The sequence below is a fragment of the Macaca mulatta genome, chromosome 1, assembly GCF_049350105.2.
Source record: "Macaca mulatta isolate MMU2019108-1 chromosome 1, T2T-MMU8v2.0, whole genome shotgun sequence".
Taxonomy (NCBI): Eukaryota; Metazoa; Chordata; class Mammalia; order Primates; family Cercopithecidae; genus Macaca; species Macaca mulatta.
The window spans coordinates 234159641-234171630 of record NC_133406.1 but is presented as its reverse complement, the minus strand read 5'-3'; the positions used below and the strand labels follow the sequence as shown (position 1 = coordinate 234171630).

Below are 11990 nucleotides of genomic sequence, written 5' to 3'. Positions count from 1 at the left end.
CCCCCACCGCCGCAGCGACCCCCGCCCCCGCGCCCGCCGAGACCGAGGCGCTACCGCTCACACTGCCCCTCCCCCTGCGGCCGAGCCGGCGCGGGCCCCCGCACCACCCCCGCTCCCGCGGCCTCGAGTCCAGAAGACCCGCCTCCACACACCGGGCCGCCGCCGCGGAGCCTCATGGGGGTTGGAGTCCCCAAGGCTTCCTTTGTGCGCAGTATTGGCGGGCCGTGGACTACCACTCCCACAAGGCACCACGCCCGCCCCCCGCGCCACGCCCCCTCTCCGCTGGCTTCCAGTCGTCACCCAGACTACATTTCCCGACAGCCCTCACGGCTCTCCCGCCCTCCCTCCCGAGACACGAGCCGAACTGGGCGTCAGGTCGGGGAGCCGGTCGGGTTCCCGCTCGCCGCCGCCGCCCCCCGCAGCCACTCTCCCGCCTCTACCGCCGCGGGAGCTGCATCGTCCACTCCGCTTGGCGGTGGAAGCGCCAGTCCGGGGTCACAGCCTGAGAAGCGACGCGCTGAGCCCCCCATCACCTCCAGCCCGGGCGACCCCTCCCGGGTCCGCCCTCGCCCTGCGCAGCCGCCCGAGCCCCCAGCCCCGGGCGGCCCCGCTCCCGCATCCCAGCTCCTGCACTCTCGCAGCCGCCGCCCCCCGCCCGGAACATGGACTCTGACTCTTGCGCCGCCGCCTTCCACTCGGAGGTGAGTGAAGCTGTGCGCCCAAATCGCCCCCGACCACCCCCTCCGCGATTTTGCTCTCCTCAGGCAGCCGGACCCCCGGTCGCCCGGAGCGCCGCCCTCCCCTTCCCCCGCTTTCCCCTTGTCGGCCCCCCCTGGAGCCCAACCCCCGCCCCCTGCTCGGGCCCGCGCTCGGTTCTCCCCACCGGGCCTCGCCTCCGCGTCCCCTCCGCGGACCTCCGCGTCCTCCCCGCGCCCTTTCCCCAGGGCCGTTGCGCCTATTTCTCTCCCCTTGGACGCCCCTCTCCGGCCTCGCGTCGCCCCGGGACCTGTCGGCGCCCCCAGCCCCTCCCCACCGGCCTGCTTACTCTTTCCCCGCCCCCGGGGACGCGGTCCGAGCCGCCGCCCGCCCGTGGCTCCGGTTGCTCTAGAGGAGTTTTAGGCCCCCCTCGGACGGGGGTCGGCTCCCGCGGCCCCCGGCTGCTCCCCCGATCCCCCGGGCCCGGTGGCCCGCGCCCCGCCCCCTGACTCCGCGCGCGGCCCAATCGGCCCCCGCCCCCTACGGCCCCCGGGGGCCGAGTCCTTCGGGGGCCCCACCCGCTCTGAGGACCCGAGTCCTGCCCCCACCCACCGTCCCCCGGCGCGCTGGCCTCCCCCTTCGGGCCCCCGCCCCCCGCCCGCGGGCTCTGCTGGCTCCGCCCCGACTCACTCCCCCTCCTTCCGGGGATCTGCCCTCGGGGCTCCTGGCCGCCCCCCCGCGCGGTCCCCTCCCCCCAGCCGAGGCGCGTTGGGGTCGCGAGTGCGGGTCCGGCGACCGCGGGCGGGTGGGGGAGGGGAGGCGGCGCAGGAGCCCGCCGGTCTCGCTGCCGCCCCCGGGAGTTCGCAGGGCCTCCCCAGGCCTGGGACCCCCGAATCCTGCCTGGCGCCCCCTCCCACATACCCGCGGGATGGGCCCCGCACCTTCCGGGGCCGAGTGTCGCGGGGGGCGGCTGCCGCGGGAGGGCGGGTGGGGGCCGCTCCGCCATCTGCTTTCGGAGGAGGCGGCCGGGCGGGCGGCGTGGGCCGGGTGGGGGCGGCGTGGAGCCCCCCCATTCCCCGCGCCGGTGCCTCCCGCGCGTCCCCGTCCCGAGGCCGCCGCCGCCCTCCACTTGGCATTCGGGTTCTTGACCCACTTCTGTTGGTTCCCCGCCGAAAGAAAAGTTGTTCGCGGGAGTTGGAGGCCGGGGTGGCGGCCCGCGGTTCCCGGGGCTCGGCAGGCTCGCCAGTGCGGGGAGCGCGGTCACCGCGGGCCTTCCCCTCCGCTCCGTGGACGGCCCTGGGGTCCAAGCGGGTGGGAGAGGAGCAGGTTTGCTTGAACCAGGTTGAGAAAACAATTTTCTAAGGCGACTGACTTTCTGAAAGGAAACCCGCTGGTTGCACGCCTGCTCCTCGCGGCGGTAGGGGCGGCCCGAGACCCCTGCCCCCCATTTCCCCTCTGGCTTTTCCCCAGCAGACCGGCGGCCAGGTAACAGCACCTCGGAAAGAATGGGGGTGGGTCGGACAAGGCACTGAAAGGAACCTCAGGGAACGTGCTGGGCGAATAAACAGCAATACAGCACACTTGTTTTGCTTAGGAGCAAATAAGAGCTCCATCTCTCCGTGCTTCTCTCTCAGGAGAAAATCTCTTCTTGTGATGGGTGTTTCTAGATTGAATAGGGCTGGGACCCGCGAGCAAAAACCTCCACTATTCCATTTAAATGTAGGACTAAGCTTCGCAGTAAGGTTCCTGGTTTATTGTGAGTTGAGACATTTGGGTGCCTGGCATCCCGACTGCTGGGAGAGCGGAGGGGACCCTCTGAGCACGAGAGAGGGGTTCTCAGGTGGTGCTAGCTTGGCAGGGTCAGCCAGGAATCAGCTCCAGGGTCCAGGTCTCCGAGAACTCTGGAGAATGAGTGGTTGATTATTTATTTATTTTTTTGAGGCGGAATCTTGCTCTGTCTCCCAGGCTGGAGTGCAGTGGCGTGATCTTGGCTCACCACAACCTCCGCCTCCGGGTTCACGCGATTCTCCTGCCTCAGCCTCCTGAGTAGCTGGGACTACAGGCTCACGCCACCACGCCCAGCTAATTTTTGTATTTTGGGTAGAGACGGGGTTTCACCATGCTGGTTTCGAACTCCTGACCTCGTGATCTGCCCGCCTCGGCCTCCCAAAGTGCTGGGATTACAGACGTGAGCCACTGCAACCGGCGAGTGGTTGATTTTTGAATCGCTTAACATCAGTTACAGCTGCTGCAGCAGTTCATACTCAGAATGTAAAATGTGTAGCAAAAAAGTAGTTATTAGAGCTTCTCCTGTTAGACCTGTGGAGACTAATAGATAACGTCAGAGAATGCCACATGAGCTCTAAGAAATAGTCCTTTGTACACATTTTTATCTCCCAGCTGATTTCCCTGCATTCTTGGCATAAAGTCTTAATACTCCTCTTTCTACTTTCTGAAAATGGTGTTATTTCTTGACCTGAACTTACCTTATCTTGTTTGTGGACCATTTAAATCTAACGGTATTTTTTGAGTGGTTGACTACAAAAGTTCCAGCTTACTTTTGTTTCTGTGATTCTGCCTAGTAGCCTCTCCTTCAAACACATTCCCTCTTCTCTCCCCTTAATAGGAATACTCCCCCAGTTGCAAGAGGCGCAGGACCGTGGAAGACTTCAACAAATTCTGCACCTTTGTCTTGGCCTATGCTGGCTACATCCCTTATCCCAAGGAGGTAATCTTCTGAGTTTCTGAGACCTTTCTGGATGGGTAGTCAAACCCCAGTGCCTCCGCCGCAAGCTTGTGGGCTTCTGACTGGTCAGTGGGTCAGTAGATTTGGAAGGGGCTGCTTGTGGTGGCCTCAGTCACTAGTCTGGCAGAAATCTGTTTCTTGAGAGTTTGAATTAGCTAGGGAAATGGTTCTAAAACTCTGGTAGAAAATGCAGGCTTGTCTAGAAAATGGTTTAGTAAACTTTCTTTTTTTTTTTTTTTTGGAATGGAATCTTGACTCTGTCGCCCAGGCTGGAGTGCAGTGGCATAAACTCCACACTCGGGTTCAAGGGATTCTCCTGCCTCAGCCTTCTCAGTAGCTGGGATGACCGGTGTGCGCCACCACGCTCAGCTAATTCTTTTTTGTATTTTAGTAGAGACAGGGTTTCACCTTGTTGGCCAGACTGGTCTCGAAGTCCTGACCTCAGGTGATCTGCCTGCCTCGGCCTCCCAGAGTGCTGGGATTACAGGTATGAGCTACCACCCAGCCAGTTTAGTAAACTTTGAAAGTTTATTTACAAATAAAGTATGTGATATCTGCTTGCTCTTTTTGTTTGTTTGAAATGGAGTCTAGCTCTGCCGCCCAGCCTGGAGTGCCATGGTGCAATTGTGACTCACTGCAACCTCCACCTCCTGGGTTCAAGCGATTCTCCTGTCTCAGCCTCACAAGTAGCTGGGTGCGCCATCACGCCCAGCTAGTTTTTGTATTTGTACTAGAGACGGGGTTTAACTGTGTTGTCCAGGCTGGTCTCGAACTCCTGACCTCATGATGCCCGCCTCGGCCTCCCAAAAGTGCTGGGATTACAGGCGTGAGCCACTGCACCTGGCCGTCTGCTTGCTCTTAATAAGGGTCTGTAGTTATTGACTGTTGACCATGGCTGGACACTATTCTTGGCCTTTGTAATGCTATGAGGTAGGTGCTATTTTTTTTATCTCCAGTTTGTAAGATGAGGAAACTGAGGCATAGAGAGGGAAAACTTTGCCTTAGGTCACCTACTAATTAGTGGTGGAGCTTGGGGTTCAACCAGATGGCTGGACTCGGTGCACGTGCTGTCTCTCAGCTCCCTGTCTGCCCGAAATGCGCATTATTGTGTTCAGGAACTCACGGCTACAACTTGATGTAGATGAAGGAGGTTTTTTTTTTTTTGCTTGCTGAGAAAAGGGCAGGACTGGAGGAGAGCTGCTGTGGTGCTCAAACTTCAGGCCTCTTTCATATTCTGTTAAGCTCAAAATTGAAGAATCCAGCTTTTTTTTTTTTTTTTTTTTTTTGAGACAGGTCTTGCTCTGTTGCCCAGGCTCGAGTGCAGTGGCATGATCTTGGCCCACTGCAACCTCTTTCTGCTGCACTGAAGTGATCCTCCCACCTCAGCCTTCCAAGTAGCTGGGACTACAGGCCTACTACCACGCCCACCTAATTTTTGTATTTTTAGTAGATACAGGGTTTCGCCATGTTGACCAGGTTGGTCTCAAACTCCTGGCCTCAAGTGACCCACCTGCCTTGGCTTCCCAAAGTGCTGTGATTACAGGCGTGAGCCACCGTGTTTGGCCATAATTTTATTTTTTTTGCAGAGACAAGGTCTCACTGTGTTGCCGAGGCTGGACGCGAGGTAGTGATACTCTTGCCTTGGCCTCCCAGAGTGTTGGATTTACAGGCACGAGCCACTGTGCCCAGCTGCATTCAGTACATTTCTAGCAGGCAAACTGCCAACATAGGTGGCTAATGCCTACTTTCTTTTTTTCTTTTTTTCTTTTTTTTTGAGACGGAGTCTTGCTCTGTGGCTCAGGCTGGCGTGCAGTGGTGCGATCTCAGCTCACTGCAACCTCTGCTTCCTGGGTTCAAGCAATTCTCCCTGCCTCAGCCTCCCAAGTAGGTGGGATTATAGGCGTCCGCCATCATGCCCAGCTAATTTTTTTTGTATTTTTAGTAGAGAGGGGGTTTCACCATGTTGGCCAGGCTGGTCTCGAACTCCTGATCTCAGGTGATCCACCCGCCTCAGCCTCCCAAAGTGCTGGGATTACAGGCGTGGGCCACCACACCCAGCCTAATGCCTGTTTTCTAACAATGAGAACGTTGCCACTGTTTGCAGATGATATACTTGTGATCTGAAGGAACCACAGAGTTTACTTCACTGCTTTGGGGCAGTAATTACCTACTTGGATTTTGCAATATTTTGGAATGTCTAGTTTTTTAAGAGTGTCAGGAAATTCTCAAAACTAATTTAAATTTAGTTAATATATTTCTTAGGAGGGCAAATGGAAGGAGAGGTTTTACAATCAGGGAAAGATGAGCAGATAGGAGTGGGTGTCCACAGCACTCCTTCCCACAGACACCTGTTGCACATTGATTAATTTCCTGTCTCTAAGATGGGGCTGAGGGTTCGGCAGGGAGTTTCTCTCCTTGTGGCATCACATTAAACTCATGGCACTGTGGTTTTTTTTTTTTGGGGGGTTTTTTTTTGACACGGAATCTCACTCCATTACCCAGGCTGGAGTGCAGTGGCACAATCTTGGCTCACTGTAGCATTCGCCTCCCGGGTTCAAGTGATTCTCCTGCCTCAGCCTCCCAAGTAGCTGGGACTACAGGTGCCCACCACCACACCCAGCTAATTTTTGTATTTTCAGTAGAGATGGGCTTTCACTATGTTGGCCAGGTTGGTCTTGACTCCTGGTTTCAGGTGATCCACCTGCCTTGGCCTCCCAAAGTGCTGGGATTACAGGTGTGAGCCACCGCGCCCGGCCAGAACTCGTGGTACCGTTGCTTCAAGTGTGATGCTGATGGGTAGAGAAGCGCAAAGTTGTGCGGATGTCTCTGGAGGTCTGACCTGGCTGGGTAGCTGGGGATGCTCTGGTCTGGGCTGGATCTTGTCACCAGTAACTGGAATCCACCACCTTTATCTTTTTAGGAACTCCCTTTAAGGAGCAGCCCCAGCCCGGCCAACAGCACTGCTGGTACCATTGACAGCGACGGCTGGGATGCGGGTTTCTCAGACATCGCGTCCTCAGTGCCCTTGCCAGTCTCTGACCGCTGCTTTAGCCACCTGCAGCCCACTCTCTTGCAGCGAGCCAAGCCCAGTAACTTCCTGCTGGACAGAAAGAAAACGGACAAGCTGAAGAAGAAGAAGAAGAGGAAGCGCAGAGACAGCGATGCGCCCGGGAAGGAGGGGTACAGGGGTGGCTTGCTGAAGCTGGAAGCCACTGACCCCTACGTGGAGACCCCTACGAGTCCCACCTTGCAGGATATCCCCCAGGCTCCCAGCGACCCCTGCTCGGGCTGGGACTCCGATACTCCCTCCAGTGGATCTTGTGCCACTGTGTCACCTGATCAGGTCAAAGAAATAAAAACTGAAGGCAAACGGACTATCGTCCGGCAGGGAAAGCAGGTGGTGTTCCGAGACGAGGACAGCACTGGCAATGATGAGGACATCATGGTGGACTCAGGTGAGGAGTCTCTGAAGGATGATGACTCTTGCTGGCTGGTGGTTAGAGGAGAGGTTATTTTATTAAGTGGTCATCTCTCTGGGGCAGAGGGTCTGGTTCCTTCTGTAGAGTGTGACAGCCCCAGTGTCCAAGGAGGAGAAGAGCTGCAGGAATGTGGATATCGAGATGTTTAGGAAGGGGTTGATTGCCGCTAGAGACAGCTGAGATTCCAAGACCTCAGAACATAAAAAGGATATAGTTCTAAGTAAGCATCCAAATAAGCATCCAGGCTGGGCGCAGTGGCTCCACCAGTAATGCCAGCACTTTGGGAGGCCAAGGCGGGTGGATTGCTTGAGCTCAGGAGTTGGAGACCAGCCTGGGCAGCATGGCAAAGCCCTGTCACTGCAAAAATACAAAAAAAGGCTGGGCGCGGTGGCTCACGCCTGTAATCCCAGCACTTTGGGAGGCCGAGGCGGGCAGATCACGAGGTCAGGGGTGCGAGAGCAGCCTGACCAACATGGTGAAACCCCGACTCTACTAAAAATAAAAAAAAAATAAAAAAAATTAGCCGGCTGTGGTGGTGCGTGCCTGTAATCCCAGCTACTCAGGAGGTTGAGGCAGGACAATCACTTGAACCCGGGAGGTGGAGGTTGCAGTGAGCCAAGATCGCGCCATTGCACTCCAGTCTGGGTAACAGCAAAACTCTGTCTCAAGAGAAAAAAGGAAAAACAATAGTTAGCCTAGTGTGGTGGTGTGTGCCTGTAGTCCCAGCTACTAGGGAGGCTGAGGTGGGAGGATGGCTTGAGTGCAGGAGTTTGAGGCTGCAATGAGGTGTGATTGCACCACTGCACTCCAGCCAGGGTGACAGAGTGAGACCCTGTCTCAGGAAAAAAAATAAAATAAGCATCTCCTGGGTAATACCTGGTTCCCACACATTTTGCAGCCCCTTGTGCCTTTTTTTTTTTTTTTTTTTTTTTTTTTTTTGAGACAGAATCTCCCTCTGTTGCCCAGTCTGGAGTGCAGTGGCCGGATCTCAGCTCACTGCAAGCTCCGCCTTCCGGGTTCACACTGTTCTCCTGCCTCAGCCTCCTGAGTAGCTGGGACTACAGGCACCTGCCACCTCGCCCGGCTAGTTTTTTGTATTTTTTAGTAGAGACGGGGTTTCACCGTGTTAGCCAGGATGGTCTCGATCTCCAGACCTCGTGATCTGCCCGTCTCGGCCTCCCAAAGCCTTTTCAGAGAGAAGTGTCAGCTTCGAGTGGGAATTGGAAGTGTTCTCGTCAGTTGAGTAGTGGGTTTCATAGAAACCCAGCTGATGGCGAGGAACGACAGGAATTTGTCTTCCCTCGTTAAGAGTATCTTTCCTTCCAGATGATGATTCCTGGGACCTCGTGACCTGCTTCTGCATGAAGCCATTTGCCGGCCGCCCCATGATCGAGTGTAATGAGTGCCACACCTGGATTCACCTGTCCTGTGCGAAAATCCGGAAATCCAATGTTCCGGAAGTGTTTGTCTGCCAAAAGTGCCGGGACTCCAAGTTTGACATCCGCCGTTCCAACCGCTCGCGGACGGGCTCCCGGAAGCTGTTCCTGGACTGACTGCTGACTGGCGAGGAGGCTGCGAGTGTGGAATCGGAAGCGACGGTGTGCTTTTTTGCCCTTCTCTTAGTTGAGCACAGAACTCTCAGCTCTGGTGCGGGCAGATCCCTGCCATTTAGGTGCCTAAGCAAAAGGACAGGCTGTCCGAGGTAGAAACTGTACATAGCTGGTGACCGAATGCAACCTTTGCCGGCCAGCGATGCTGCCAGAGCTGCGTTTCCTGCAGTGGAGGTGGACTGGACACCCACGTGCAGCGGGTTTGGCTCGTTTGAAAATGAGGGTCCATGGTAGCTGTGCGTTTTGCTATCTTCGCTAAGAGATTCCCGCTGATTGGGCTCAGTGCCAGCTGTTACTCTGCTTCCACTGTGTTGGGGAGAGGTGTTCGGTTTCCCCGGCCTGTTAATGAACAGCCATACGTGTAAGCTTTTTCTTGCGTGTTAAGTCTTTTACCAAAAGTGTCTGTACAGCAACCATCCAAGTTGCCCCTACTTAGTGGCTTGCCCTCTGCCTGCCTCAGCTGCTGCCTGATAGGCTGGGGGAGGCACTGGCGGGAGGCCTCGGGCTCCCCTCAAAGGGCGCTGGGGTGGCGGGTCAGCTCGTGGTTCTTAGGTTTCCTTCTGTTTGTTAAAAGGGACAATGTGGCCACTTCTCTGTGGAAAGGGAGTTGGTTGGGGGGTTGAGGTGGCCCGTGTTCATAACTCAGTTTCCTGTTTTGCACGATGTAAAAACCCTGTCTTTTTGCACGATGCAGCCAAAAGTATTGGCTGATTTCTTGCTGAGTGCCCTCTTAGTTGGTGTGTGAGGTCTTGGTGGGGCCCAGGCCAGCTGTTTGCGAGTGTGGGAACTCGTAGGTTCTGTCTTTCTCTCTTCCTTTCACCTCATTCTGGTAGCAGCATAAAGGTTAGGCAATCACTGGGACCCGCATGGTGTTCCTCTAAATAATAGGGTAAAGGAGAGTTGGGAGGGAGGCCTCTCCGCTGGGTGATTTTTGTGTGCCCTTTAGACAGGCTGGCCTGCCGGTTCCACGGGGCAAGGTTAGGACTTGAGTCCTTTTTTTCTGTTTGGAGTTGGTGAGTGAGTGAGAGGGTAACATGGGCCTTCAGGATGACCCCTTGGAACTGTGCCGAGTTCCTTAGATCTCAGCTGGGATCCTGGACCCGGGAGGCCCCTGTGAGGGCCAGCTCTGGAGAAACCTGGGAGTTGATGCCGGAGGCTGTGAAAGAACTCTGCTCGAGGGCAGGGTGCCCCCGGAACACTGGTGGTTCTGGGGCTAGAAGGGAGAGGGGCTCCGGCTTTCTCTGAAAAGAATACTGCTCTTCAGCAGTTCAAGTACTTGTTCTCAAAACATTTTCTAATTGATTGGTAGGTTTTCATAAGCGTTGTTTCTTTAAGGCATGGAAAGGGAAGAATACTCAAGCGAGTCATGTTTGTTTTCAGCGGGATGGGCCCGCGTTCTCCCTGCTGGGGGCTTCCCCTTCATGTGGCACCTTTGTGCCAGGCCACCAGGCAGACTCTTCCCACCTTCCCCCACTGAAGCACCAAGGGGCTTGAACCGTAATTTGGCTAATCAGAGGCATTTTTTTGTCCTAGTATCTTTCACACTTGTCCAACCGTCTTATTTTTTTAAAGTTCTGTTGCTTGTATTAACATGAAACTAGAGAGAAATAGTTTCTGAAGCCAGTTTATTGTGAAGATCTCCAAGGGGGAGGTTCTATAGAGAAAAATAGTAAGCTGGTTTAGAAACTACCTTCTCTCCAGACACTTGTCTGGTTCTGACCAGGGCAAACAGCCAGGATGCATTGGAGAGGAGTTTGCCAAAGATCTGCCCTGAGATAATGCCTGTCCAGTGTCTTCACCACATGAATAACCAAAGCTCCAAAGTGGTTTTCTTCTTTTTTTAAAAAAAATTCCACAAGCTTTTAAAGGTGCATTTAAGAATCCATGTGACTTTAGAGTGGAACTGCCGGCCCTGGCAACTGTCATGTGTGCTAGAAGGTTCGACGCCTCTGGAATGCATGTGGTACTCATCTCCATTTTGTTTCCTTGATTGCATTTTTGTTCTTTTAGCAGATCTGTCCCTGTGGGTGGTGTCTAAGAAGTCGGACACCTTGGTTTTTGTGTTAGATTGAGCTGGGCAGCTGCAATCAGCTTCTTTATATGCAAATTAGGCATGACCCATCTGGGGCTCCTGGTTGGTGGCTAATGAAGTGAGGGGAGGGAAGGATGTCACCCCAAAAGTAGGCCCTCCCATCAGCTTTGGCCAGGCCAGACACTTCACATCGTTTACATGGTTCTGTGTAATTTTAAAGTTTATGTGTATAAAGCGAAGCTGTTTCTGTGAAACTGTATATTTTGTAAATAAATATATTGCTACTTTGAGGTTCATGATTCAAGGTTCAGGCAATCGTGTTGTGTGCTGAAGGACAGTTGTGTTACTTCTCTACTCACTACCTCCCCAAACCATGATTACATCAAGTCTCTGGGAAGGCAACCTCTCAGTGTGCACTTAGTAGGATGGAAAATGTCCACGGAGTTAATGTACCTTGCTGGTGAATTCCTCAGAAACAAACCACAGGATGAGTAGATGTGAATGGTTTTTGCAGTTTCTTCATCAGATTGTGGATTAGCTCAAGCCCCAGTGAGTGGTTAGCCTACTTTTGATTGATTGATTTATTTTTTTTGAGACAGAGTTTTGCTCTTGTCACCCAGGCTGGGAAGTGCAGTGATGCGATCTTGGCTCATTGCAACTTCCGCCTCCCGGGTTCAAGCGATTCTCCTGCCTCAGCCTTCTGAGTAGCTGGAATTACAGGCATGTGCCACCATGCCCGGCTAATTTTTGTATTTTTAGTAGAGATGGGGTTTCACCATGTCGGCCAGCCTGGCCTTGAACTCCTGATCTCAGGTGATCGCCTGCCTCAGCCTCCCAAAGTGCTGGGATTACAGGCGTGAGTCACTGCGCCTGACCAATTTTTTTCTTTTCTTCTCACAAGATGATGCCTTCCCTATAGCCTGCTTTGAGAAAGCTGCAGCCTCCTCGGAGTTTCTGCAAGGCTGGAGCTGGAATCTCCCTCCCCCTTGGTTGCCCTTTTTGCCTCTTCACGTTTGGGGGTTCCCAGTGACCAAACTTAAGGCAGTGAGCTGTCTGGCCTCTGAACTGACACCACCAGTGGCCAACTAGTACCACCTCCAGTGACGTCAGAGGAGTCCAGACCTATTCACACCTCGAAGCCCTAAAAACACTGAGGGGTTGGCCTTTGGTTTCCAGTTGTCCAAGGCTGTGAGTGGTTAAGAGTCCTGGTTGGGTGCTCAAAGCAAGGTGAAAGGCGACGGGCATTGGCGAATGGGGTAAGACTTGCACAGCCCAAGGCTAGGAGTTGGGGTTTCGGGCCTGAGTTGCGGCCTGGAGCACCCCTTGATGTGGCGCCCCGGGTCCCGTCCGACCCTGGGGAGACGCGGGTGGCTGGGATGGCGGGATGAGCGCGCCCTGGAGCCGTGCCAGGCCGGTCACCACCTCCC

At 54.9% G+C, this 11990-nt stretch overlaps 1 protein-coding gene across 1 annotated transcript; it reads left to right on the top strand.

Annotated features, from left to right (window-relative positions):
- Positions 1–403: 403 nt before the first annotated feature.
- PHF13 (PHD finger protein 13) lies at positions 404–10209 on the top strand (the record flags this gene model as incomplete). The annotated part of the gene is given in 4 exon segments (NM_001260753.1): positions 404–701; positions 3323–3424; positions 6363–6897; positions 8248–10209. Coding segments are annotated over 4 exon segments (903 nt in total). The 5' UTR covers positions 404–662.
- Between the last annotated feature and the right edge of the window lie 1781 nt (positions 10210–11990).